This window comes from Callionymus lyra, chromosome 5 (assembly GCF_982586985.1).
Source record: "Callionymus lyra chromosome 5, fCalLyr1.hap1.1, whole genome shotgun sequence".
NCBI lineage: Eukaryota > Metazoa > Chordata > Actinopteri > Syngnathiformes > Callionymidae > Callionymus > Callionymus lyra.
The window spans coordinates 20,273,600-20,286,563 of NC_141822.1; the positions used below are offsets into that span (position 1 = coordinate 20,273,600).

Consider the following 12,964-nt stretch of genomic DNA (forward strand, 5'->3'; position numbering starts at 1 on the left):
CAAACAGAAAGCTCAAGTTTCTTTAACCCTTTCAAGAAGTCGTTGAGTTCTTTGATCTCACCCACTGCTTCTTCCCTCATTCCACCACATGGCCCTCCACCTATAGCAGTTTACCCAGTGTTTGGACCATCAGACAAACCTGGGATCGAAAGACCTAATGAAACATCATTCAATACAAAAGTCAAGCTTCCATTTCTCTCCTCGGATAATGTGGCCACCCAGCAAAATACAAAAGCAGAAGGAGGTTTTCTCTCTGGCTTACTAAGGTTCTCATCTAGTGAAGATGTCCGTTCTCCATCAAACACACAAAATAGAACGCAGTCACATGCTTCAACGGATGCCTGTCTTTCAAAGCAAAATACGGCGTCTGGTTTTGTCAGAAATGTAAATCCACAGGTTCAAAATACTGGTTTACACATGCAAAATATTCAACCAAAGCCACCTTCCCATGGAACACAACATCCTGTCAAGCAGCCAGAGGCCCAGGGTTTTTTGACCGGCCTCTTTAAAGGGAGATCCAACGAGGATGTTTCTGAACATGGTAGTGGTCAAGCTAAGCAAGGAGGACTCTTATCTGGTCTTCTTAAATTTGGATCTGCCAGTGACTTGACTGTTAATTCACAACAGCAGGGTACTTACAAAAATCCATCACTAACAAAGACCAATACATTCGCTACACCTTGTCAAACTCCCGCAGAGCAAAATACACAAGCAACGCAAATGGGTGGCCTTCTTTCAGGGTTATTAAAGTTTTCGTCTGCTGACAATTTGACACAAAAATCACCCTCAGAAGTTATAAAATCTGAGCAAACATATCCAGAGAGGGGAGTGTTTTCTGGCTCACTTAAATACAAGTCTGCTGACAGTATCTCAAGCCATATGCACCACGATAGAGACCAAAACCAACATTTTCCCAACCAAACAACACAACTCTCCAGCAAGGAGTCTTTGAAAAATGTAAGAAGAAACGATAACCTACAGGACACAACTAAATCAGGTGTTACCAGACAGCAAACTGTTCCGGCCCAGAACACACCATCCCGCCAAGGTGGCATTCTATCTGGTCTGTTTAAATTTGCTTCCGCAGACAACATAAATACACAGCGATGCGAGTCAGAAATTAGCTCTAGCAAATCACATATTGATTCAATGATGGTTCAAAATATCCCTCCAGTCAAACAAAGTACTCCTCAAAGTAGTTCACATGAAAAACCCACACATGGAAATAGGCTTTTTGGATTATTCACATCAACAGATGATACTTGCCAAAAACATAACACAATTCAAAATAAGTATCAGCAACAGGTTCAAAGTCAATGTAACCAGAGTACTCCATCACATGAAGACTCATCAGGTCAGTCTGATGGTTTTTCTGGCTTGATTAGCAGGTTTTCAAATCAGCCAGATGAAGCAACTTGCCAGACATCATCATACCAACCAATGCATCATAAAACTAGTCATTATTCAGTTCCATCAAAGACACAACATGAGACACCCTCACATGTTGAAGAAAGATATTCACAATCACATAAAAGAGATGATGATGTTAAGATACCATCTGTCCGGCAAGGATTTCTGTCTGGTATGCTGTCAAGAAAACTAACTGAGGACTCTAGAACAACTCAACAACCAGAGATTGAACAGAGAAAGGAATATAGTACACACTTGAATAAATTAAAAAATGTGTACTCGGACTCTAATCTGGTATTAAGAAGTGATGGGAGTCACAGAGATACTAGGATTCCTGAAAAGAGCCGACATGCTTGTATTAATGTCCCTGTATCAATTGATTCTGAAAGTTTAGACTTAAGAGTCTCTGCATCTTTGAGCAGATCTTTTCAAAGTCAGTCAGCGTACTCTTCCATAAGTGCTGATAATCTATCTCAATTTTATCAACTACAACCAAGTTTGTTTGGTTCTAGAAATACTCCATTTATTACCCAGACCAATGCTTCTACATGCAATACAGATTTTAATAATAGTGGTAGTACAACCTCCTTGTACGATGCACCACCGAGAAACCAAAGTCAGTTATCACCTCATGGCTCAACTTCTTCCTATGACGAGAACCAGTGGATCCGTGGAAGTGTCATCTGGCAACAGTTTCAGAATGGATCCATGTACCAGAATTTCCTTGAAATGAATGAGGGGAATCTACAAAATGAAAGAACTGCATTTACCCCTCTACCAACAAGCAGAAGTTACTCAAACAACCAGCAGCTTGGCTCGAATTATTCAATGACGAGTGTTTTTGGTGAGCCGGCACAATTGGATTATCAATTGGAAGGTGACAGGACACCAAGTGCCTTTCCCAAGAAAAAGCTGTGGAACAGTTACGAAGAGATAAGACAGCCTGAATATTACTCTGATGCAGATGGCGCTTTAAACTTGTCCACCAAACAATGCAGCGGAAGGTTTGGGAAATGGCAGTCGTGTGTTGATGAGAGCAGTTACAGCTTAAATGGAGTTTCGTATCACGAAGGTTATTACGAAGAAACTCCACCAAGTCTATCTTATTCAGCCAACTGGCAACATGGAAGCGACAATTCAATCTCAAATAAACCCAAAACAGATGGTGTGATAGATCATAGTTACAATTTGAAAAAAAATAGATTTCCCAATTCCCAGTTAAATCCCAGTGGGGAGATGGAAGACCAGTTATACCTTGAAGACACAGAATGGTATCAACAATGGTTGACATTGTTGGAGCAAGGGATGTGGTGGCCAGCAGAAGATGGTGACTGTGGTTACTTTGTTTATACAGATCATGAGTACATATACGCATTACTTACAGATGCAGCAGGGGAATATGTTTATACCTGTGCCCCTGAAGGAGAAAATTCACAGAATAGACAGGAACCTGATGCCTTTCCTAATGCATTTCTGTACAATGACACTGTTCTTGTATGTGGCTTTAAATTGCCACTGTATAATGAGGATGAGCTTTTATGGTTGCCTGGGCATGACAACAGTGATCCTCAACTTCTTAACGCACCGTTGGATCTGTCAGCAGCATATAGAAAAGGGAATCAGATTATGAATTTGAATCTTGAACAGTTTTCACACATGTTTGAAAACTCATTTTTTACACAAAGCCATCAAGACATGGACCTTGCATCGTACAGATTAAATAAAGTTAGAATGGACAACCAGCACCCTAGTTATATACCAGAAGATGATTGCAAATATGCAATGGACCTTTCTTGTCAAAAAAAAGAACACATCGGACCAAGTTGGAACAACCAGGAAATGAAGGCTCTCCTTTCCCATAAGGTTGCAGTTTCATTAAACTCCTCTCCAACCGGCAATCTAAATCAACAAGTTCTGTACAGTTGCTACCAGCCAAATCAGCGGCGGCGTTCATCCACTGGCGTCGTTGTTAAGCATGTTGACGAAGTATCGGAAGAAGATTGGAGAAAGATGGTCTCCCCAGGAGAGGAGCAACCTAATCGTAAAGCAAGGCTCTCTTCTATTTTGTCCTCGTTTGCTGACACAAAATTACAGAAAACTAATCTCACTTCTAGTAATCAATCGCTAGAAAATAAGGCGGCAGAAATAAGTCCAAAGAATGTGATTTCCTCAGGTTTCCAAAGCCTGAAGTCAAAGTTTGTCAAAGAAGAAAATTCCACTGCAGCATGTGACATTGATAGCAGCCAAAAGCAGGATTTCAGTAAAGCACCTGTAAAGACTGGCAGAATTCTACCCACAGTTCCCACAACTACACAAGTTTCACAAACCCCAATGCAATCACAAAAACCAAGGCTAGCTCGCCAGGCAACTATGGCACAACAATATCCCCAGTCAACCAAAGTGAATGTAGAAGTGCCATCTCAACCAAAGGATTCTAAAAAGAAACCTGAAGAAATGGCAATCGTTGCTAATAAACAGAATGAAAAAACATTGGACAGAACACCAACAACACAAGCACAGTCCAGCTTTATGGGCTTTTTGAAATCTGCCGTAGGAATTGAAGAAGACGTTAAAGAGCCACCGGCCGCTTCTAAAACATCTTTTCATCCAAATAAAAGTGTCAGCAGTATTTCATTACCTGAAACTTCTTCAAACAAGGAAAACTCTGGGGTAACAAATATATTTGGCTCCATTACAAATCTTTTCAATACAGAACCAGAAAAACGACAAGAACAACCAGTTTCAATTGATATCTCATGTTCCAGACCAAAGGGTATACAAAGACAAAGAACAATTTCCACAACCGGTGCTCCAGGCATGGTGCAAAGCCAAACGCCAGAGAAAGGCTTTTCTGAGAAAGGTCCTACTGAGGAAAATTCAAAGGATGGACATAAACCAACCGATGGACTGTTTGGTTTGTTTGGTGGAACAAAGCCAAGTGCATCCCAAGCATCGAGGTCAACTGCCCCCCCACAGGAAGAATCTCTTGGTAAAAGCATATTATCAATTTTTAGTGGGCCAGATCCACCACAAAATAAAACTGCACCACAACAGGGATCCATACCAGGTGTTTCCCAACAGCCCGAGTCATTTAGTAAAAATGTACTTTCAATGTTTGGTGTTTCAAGTCCTTCTCAACCCCCTCAACCACCCAAGCCTGTTACTCCTGTCCAACAACAAGATACTCAAAGAGACCAAAGCCAACAAACCTCTGGTTTTCTGTCTATGTTTGGTAATGCCAGCAATCAACAAAGCCAATCCCAGACAGGATCGGTGCTCGGAGGAATCCTACCCGGGTCTTCAAATCGAACTGAGAACCCAGTCAAGGGGCTTTTTTCAATGTTTAGTGATCCCAGTCCAACACAATCACAGCCAAGAACTGAATCTCAACCACAGAAAATTCACCCGCCCACTCACCCTCATGGTGTTCCGCAAACACAAGGCAAACCAAAGCAAGAGATTCCTGAACCGCAAGCTTCCTCTTTGTTTGGTGGATTATTAAGTGGATTATCGTCCTCTGGTGAAGGCCAGGGGAAGAATTTATTTTCCATGTTTGGAAGTTCTAATACACCATCAGCCCAAGCACCTGGCGGAAGAATGCCCAATACTGGGGCTACACCTGCTAAAGAAGGATCAAAGAATATTACAGCTGAATTAAAAAGTAAAATGCCGGTCCCTCACTCACGTAGTGACACATTACCCATTACTGTTTCTGATAAGGAGCCCCCAGGCAGCTCCATAAATGGCAGTGCTTCTCAAATAGAATCATTATCCAGAAGCCCTGTTCCAGACACAACAGTTTGTATTCAACAATCAAGTAGACTTTCAATGACCCAGAAGGGGGTCCCCACAAATGTCTCCAATGGTGAGTCCCTAGTCACAAACGAGACCAACATTGTTGGTGTTCCTCAAAGCAACAAGGCTGTAAATGAAACACAGTCAGCCAAACCTGAACCATCATCAATATCAGAAAGTGTTTCCAAAGGCTTGCTTTCATTATTTTCTGGGCCAACTGCTCAACCTAATGCCAACCAAACATCCTCAACAAACTCGCCAGTACCTGAAACATCTGACAACAAGGAGCCGCAAGGTAACTCTTTGTTTTCATTGTTTGGAAATTCTGCGACACAGTCCAATGCTCAAACGGGCAGCTCTGTGTTAGGGGCTGTGTTTGGAGGTTCCTCACAACAAGCAAACACATCCCAGTCTGGAGGGTCATTATTGGGTGGTTTGTTTGGAGGATCTGTTCGGCCAAATCCTCCACAATCTGCTCCTATAAAGGGAGAAAGCACTGTTCCACAATCTGCAGGACCTCAGACAGGTGCAACATTACTAGGAGGTTTGTTTGGTGTAAAACCTCCCCAGTCCACTGGAAGTCAGACTGGTGTTTCCATTTTAGGTGGGCTTTTTGGAACGCAAGCATCTACAAATTCAGCACCTAACTCAACTGTAACTGGGGGTGGAATTTTAAGTGGGACAACTACTCAATCACCAGGACCTCAAGACAGCAGTTCCTTATTGGGAGGCATTTTGGGTCGGTCGGCACCACAACCAACTTCTGCAAATATGGGTATATCAGTGAAAAAGAAGGAGTCATTAACGGGTTTGGCCGATGTTTGTGAGGCTGTGCCACCTGAAAGAGATTGTCGGCCTAGTGAAACGCATGTCACAAAAACAACAGAATTAAATTCAATGCAAATTGATGTGTCACCAAAGCCTAGGGACATTGTAGAAGACACTAATGAAATGGGTGTTTTTGATGTGGCGATGGCAAGCGAAGAAAGGCTTTTAAAACAATCAACCCCTAAAACCCCCTGCATTGAAACAGACCTTTCCCAAAACGTTTTGAATTCTGCTGTTTTGGAATGTCAAGATCCACAGATCGCTGTCACATTATCAGAATCATTAGAATCTAAAGGAGAGCTCGACCAAAAAATGGTATGCCAAGATCAACAGAATACTCAATCCAATCAAGATACTGAGCCCATGGATCTAGAAAAATCTGCCCTACCTTCTTTACCACAGCCTGTTGTCAAAGAGCAAGAGAAGTTGCCGGAGAACAATAAAAATGTCAGCGACATAACGGCAGAGTCAGTTACAGGCTTCATGACATCTCTATTTAAACCAGCATCTACTGTCACTGAAAGTTCACAGCAGCAACCCAACAATTCTCAACTTGGGGGAAATGCTCCACAGACAACTCCAGTACAGATGGGTACTTCTTTACTAGGAGGTATATTTGGAGGTTCCAACAATCAGACAACCACTTCCCAGCAAGGCGGATTACTTGGAGGTTTATTTAAAGGACCAGAATCACAGCCTAGCAATCAACCCTCTGCAGCCAGTACCACAGGTTCAATATTAGGTGGACTGTTTGGTGGTGCATCAAATGCAAAGTCTACAGGCACTGAAACTGGTGGATCACTTCTAGGTGGAATGTTTGGAGGCAGACCTCCTGCTAAATCTCCAGGACCTGAGACTGGGGGATCTCTGCTAGGTGGGATGTTTGGGTCATCCACAGCATCACAGGCTGGAGGATCTTTACTGGGAGGAATGTTTGGTGGTATCACAGCTCAGTCTGCACCTTCCCAGACAGGATCTTCAGGTATAGGTGGTATAGGTGGGTCTTTATTCCGAGGAATGGGACCAACATCACAGCCATCAGGAGAACCAAAACCAGAACCCATTGTACCAAAACTCCCAAGTGCATCATCAGAAGTAGTTCCATCTAACACTGAAATTGTGGATTCAATCTTGCCAAATGTTCCTAAAGAAAAATCTGAAAATACAACTTCAGTAGGAGATCAGGAAAGTTCTAAAACTGTTATCACGTCTGTTGCAGAGGATACTAAAGGTGCCTTAAGTGATTGCATCCCTAAAGTAGAAACTGAAAAAGAAAAAACATCGGTAACAGAGGATAACCAGATGATTAATAAAACTGAAAAAAGTAGTACTGATCAAGAAAAAACTGCTCAACCTGGTGTTGTTCTTCCAGTAGATCAGTCGAAGGTCAATTCAGAGCAAACTCAAACAAAGTCACTTTTTGGGTTCATATCAGCCCCAGCTGATTCAGGAAAGTCTCTAGGATCCTTATTTTCATCTGCATTGCCAACAGGCACCCAATCAATACCCCAGAAAGATCCAGGAAGCTCTTTCCTGTCAGGATTAAAAACATTTTCTGGTGGCCTCTTTCAGGAAGAGAAACCAAATACTGGAAAGCCAGAGACACTGCCCACTTCAATATTAGGGACAAAAATAAGTTTTCCTTGGCAGGCTGAACAACCTAAACAACAGCAGCAAACATCATCGGCAAAGATAACATCACAACCCAAAACTGCCACAGCGCCAACAAGTGATCAAATTCAACCAGTGCATACTATTCCTACAACTGATACTCAAAAACCTGAATTGGTAGGTTCAACAGATGGCATAGATCCCCCCCAGATTCCAAATTCTGTTCCCGAAGTAGACCTGTCAGCTTCCCAGACCCCAAAAGAGAAGGACACCGTCGTAGAGATAACCCCCTCTGCAGGTGCTACCCCTGAAGTGCAGCTGGACAAGCAGTCCAAGATGGATCATTTGATTGCGAAAAGGCCAGTAAAAGCATAATAAATGGTATCTCCCATAACCATTTATGATGCATTGACATTTATAAAATTTCCCCTCATTCCCTGTCCAGCTCTGCAATCCTCCCTAACTAGCTGAGTTAGAATACTATACCTATTGTATTTTTGTGAGTGTGGTCATGTGATCGTGGTCAAGTATATGTATGCCTAAAATATTGCCCTAAACATCATGTCTCTGTCCAAAAAGATTAGTACTCATCCAATATACTTAAGAAAAACTACTGCTTTGAATACTCAGTCTTTTTAGTAGTTAGTCGTATAAATATGTAAGGTGTGCATTTGAAATGCTAAATTAATTATTTAATCTCCAATGTATTATTAGCAAAAGTGCATATTTAAATTAGGTGCTATACACTTTAAGCATCAGATAAAATAGTACAGTCATAAATGGTAATTTTATTGACTGTTGACGTATTTATTTCCTAAATTCTCTTTATCTTTTTTTTGTATTTTCAATATAAATATGGGTGTATCTTTTTATTTTATCTCTGGTAAGAACATTGTTTTTATTTAAAATATTAATATTTTTATGTCTAAAATGTAGTATAAACATTAGAAACAACATTTTTCATCAACATGTGTGTTCTGTTAAAGTATGCTAACTAACTTCCTCGTCTTCTTTTTCAACTTGTAGTCCTGGGGCAAGTAGTCGCTTTGGGTCATCAGGAAATCTGAGTCAGACCAGCTCCCAGTTAAGTGAGACTGGCCAGGAGAGCACTGGAGGGTCGGAACTCGAGGAGTCTTTCCATGCATACCACAGTGCCGGTTCTCACCCATCTGTTAATGTGGTATCCAATATAAATGGCAACTCTCGCACAAATCGCCAAACACCAGTTAAAGAGAAGGTTGGAAAAGACATCTTCTCAGATATTAAAACAAAAAGTGATACTTCAGTTGAAAGAGGATTCACTAAACTTCAAAGGTAATGCATTTTAAAAACGTATCAGATGTTGTTGTAATGATTTTTACTAATTTACTTGTACATTGCGTTTTAACTCCACTACTATAGGTTTCATGATGACGGGCCTCCATTGCCTTTCACTGCGTCAAGACTTCGTTGGCTCAAGGCTATCAATAAAGTCAGGGTTCAGCTGCGAGAGGTAGGCTGTAATTTCACTTTTTTGATTTTCCTTGTTGTGCAACTCTTGTTGAGTATAACCTCTCTTTTTCAAAATCTAAATGTATTTTGCATACATTACAATGCATTGCAGTCCAATGAATCTTAGGACATCTTGGTTGAAAGTTGAGCATTTAATTGAAACACAAAGCAATTAAATATATTTAAAATATTTACATATTTCTTGAGTGTGGTGGACTATAAGGCGCACTTAAAAGCGACTCAAAAAACGACAGTGCGCCTTGTAGTCCCGTACGGCTTATGTGTGAATTCTGGTTGTACATACTGACTAGGAACCACTTGGTATTACTTTGCCAGGTGTAAAAACATGTATTGTACCCATCAGTATGTTTATGTTTGTACAAAACTCTTTTTTTCATTGAAATATTTACATTAGAAAATGTGCCTAAGCCCCTTCCTCTGAAAACGCTTTTTTCTGGAGATGCCATAACCTACTCTGCTGTGATTAATCAAGCATCAAGGTATGCGCGTCATCAACCAGGACATCTCCACCTCCAAGGAACTCATTGTGTGGCATTATTGAAGCTCATTATTACTAATCCAATTTATTTGTAAACAAGCGATAGCATAAAGCATATTAGACAGAAACTAATGAACAACTTTCCATGCCTCCTCATCTTAAGAAGATGAGATTCCCAAGTTTGAGATTTCCACAGGACTTTTCTACCAGCAGCAGTTTCAGATATATTGTTGATCCAAACTCCTATATTGTTTCTAAAAAAAAAATCCCCTTGAGAATTTAATACAAACATCTACCCCAGAATCTTCGGCTAGTCATAAATCCATAGATGGCTGACATAACGAACAGTCGTCATGTTCTTACAGCTCTTATTGGCTCATGTCCTATGGGTCAACCTTTATGGTATGGCAGTAAAGGAGGAGCTTGTGAAGCTCTCACTTGGCTCCATTATGATGATTAGTTTGATCTGGTTGAAACCACCCAGAGATACAAATGGTGACGGATTCAAGATGACCACTTTAATGGAAGGCAAGGTGAAAACCTGTCCACCTTCGATTTCTATTGGAACATGACGACACTACTCCAATACTAGGAAGAACCTAAATGCATAAAAATTGGTCGTTAACTTGTCAAGCAGCACCATTGATCAGTTTGATGAATTCCTTCGAGTCACAGCACCAGAGCACACATGTTTTGTCAAGTAGTGGAATGAAAGGACGTTGTTTATGATCTCCATGAGATTTTATGGCTGAACACAAATGGCTTCTTGTCTTAATTAGATGTTGGATTTAATGTATGTTTTTTGTCCATTTTCAGCTTTTGAGTTTACAACATGCATATCAATGATAATTACATAGAGGTTTACTTCCCTAAAATGCTTGAGATTAAAACTGTATTTTTTTCCGCTTTGTAATTTTTTTTTTTTATGTATCAATGTATGCCCACATTAGCATTAGAATTACTATACCACTTTACGAATGAGTCGAAAGATTTTTATTTGTCATGTTTGAGTAAAAACATTTTTGTTGCCATGTGGAAATGTCTGTTGGGAAAAAAGAGAGGGAGAGAGAGAAAGACGGGGAGAGAGAGGGACAAGAAAGCAGAGAGGGAGGGACAGCTCCTGACCTACAAGTGGTGTATAGATGGATCCTCAAAAACGTTTGTCACTACATGGGTATGGACAGCAAATGATCCAATCATCCAGTTTAATTGCGTAGGAATTCCTTTAATTTTTACAAAAAAAAAAGGTTTCCGTCGATAGTGGAAGCTGACTCTGCAATCTGCATGTGTTTCACAAAAGGTAGGAATACTTTTCCATTTGATTTAAGAAATTGCCTTTAGATTTTTGTTCTACTCTGGGTATACATTCAAATTTATTCAAAAATATCTAAATGATTTATCTAAAATGTCTAATTCAGGCACTAGCTAAGAAGTAAAATTTGATTAAAACTATAAAATCTTAAATAATTGACCATCAGTAGTAAGATGTTTTATTTTTTTAATTGGTACATTTACATGAAAAATAAACTGATAAGGTATAAAAGTTAATTGTGTTACTAAACAAAAAACATTGTATGTTTGTATTGATGCAGCTGACAAATGGCATCTATATATTAATTAAGCACTAGAACACAAAAAAAGAGATTTCTTCCGTTGTGTAATTGCTATGTTGCCTCGACAGATGCAACTAATCTGCACAGCTGCAGAGTCTTTATTTGGCAAGTGACCACAAAGAAGTCTCTTTTTCCAACAATTCAGTTACTTATTAGTATATATAAAAGTAATAACACAGGCAAACTCTGAAGTTTCAAAGTATTTCATTACTTTTTCAACAAAAAAGAAAAATGTAATCGTTGTTTAATACAATTTTATGCAAATACAACCACATGTCAGTTACTCACTTTCTTTCTCTCGTCTGTTATAATGCAGGTATTGTCTTATTGATGTTTTGAGTACAGCCATAGGGTTGTCCATGGGATTTGATAAAGGGCCCATCTCTCTTGGAATGTTCACCAAAGGACAACTAAATGAACAAGATGAACTCTCTACAACAATGCGACTTTATCTCTTTGCTATTAAGTTTTTCATTTTGGGAAATCATTGCTTTGCCTTAAGCATGAGAAAAACATTAAAAACTGCCTAATAACACCTCATGAACTTCAAGCCTTCATAAAAGCCGTACCATTTATTTTCCCCATTTTTTCCAGTCATATCTAGAATGAACAATCCAACTGACTCTCAGGCCAACGTTGGAAATGTACAAAATACAACACTTGTTGACGATGACATTGAAAATAGGACTGTTGACAATGGCTCAGGCAACTCTGTTGAAAATATCCTAAAGGAGCTCAATGGGATTGACAAAATACAGGAGGAGATTTCCGACCTAAGGAACTACCTCACATCCGTCCGAGGTTCAGTGGATGAAGTATCTTGTTGTGTGGATGCTGTCCTCAGTGAAATTGGAGAGCTTTACTCTGGGGGTACACAAGCCTCAGCTTTGGCACAAGTTTCTCAAGCTTCACACTTGCGAAGAGCAAGTTTAGGGAGACAGGATGCCCTTGAGTCTCCATATGAAGCAGATTCAACCTCAACAGTTGATCAGAGAAAAGTAAGATATGGAGAATCCTTTCAATCACCCAGGACATGGAATACCCCGCTTCCAGATGATCTAAAGTACCAAGACAATTCATTGTTGAGCTCAAAGGTGCAAATTCTTGGCTACAACAAGCCTTACCTCTGGAACAATCAACAACCCCCTGGCAGATATTTGGAAGTTGGATTACTATCTGGTGTTGAAGCATGTATCGGCTGGCAGCCTGAATTACATCACAACAACACTTCTCTTTCAAGAGCAAATGAAATTTGCACAAATTATAGAAGACAACCAGAAACCTTAGTTGCTAATTGGAATGGTTGCACTCCTGAGGAAAGACATGGACAGTGTCAAGGCAATGGTTCTGACCATCCCTCATTGCTGTCTAGCCGCCACAACTCTCTGCTAGGGGCCTCGTCAGAGCCTGACCTGGTTGTCACCATTCACCAAAACAATGAAGAACATTTGGAGTGCAGCTTTGTTGATGACAGTGCCTTTTTACCTGGAGGTTACATGAGAGCCACCTGTATGACTCCGGAGAGCAGTGGACCATCCAGAAGCTGTTCCACTGTTCTGTTGACGGAGTGTGAATATGGCTGCATTGGGACTCATTCGTTGTGTGACGACTTTCCTTCCTCTGGGGACACCCTTGATTTAGGATCTGAAGAAAGTTTAGACAGAGAATGGACAGATGGGACCATTTCCAGAGATATGTCAAGGGACTGCTTCTCGAT

At 40.4% G+C, this 12,964-nt stretch overlaps 1 protein-coding gene across 1 annotated transcript in view; it reads left to right on the forward strand.

The window, feature by feature from the left end:
- The window catches only part of unc13bb (unc-13 homolog Bb (C. elegans)), a 46,650-nt gene that overhangs the window by 16,331 nt on the left and 17,355 nt on the right, over nucleotides 1–12,964 (forward strand). Inside the window, exons 9-10 of the mRNA XM_087791366.1 lie at nucleotides 8,671–8,958; nucleotides 9,046–9,136. Coding sequence (XP_087647492.1) covers nucleotides 8,671–8,958; nucleotides 9,046–9,136 — 379 coding nt within the window. The remainder of the gene's footprint in view (nucleotides 1–8,670; nucleotides 8,959–9,045; nucleotides 9,137–12,964) is intronic.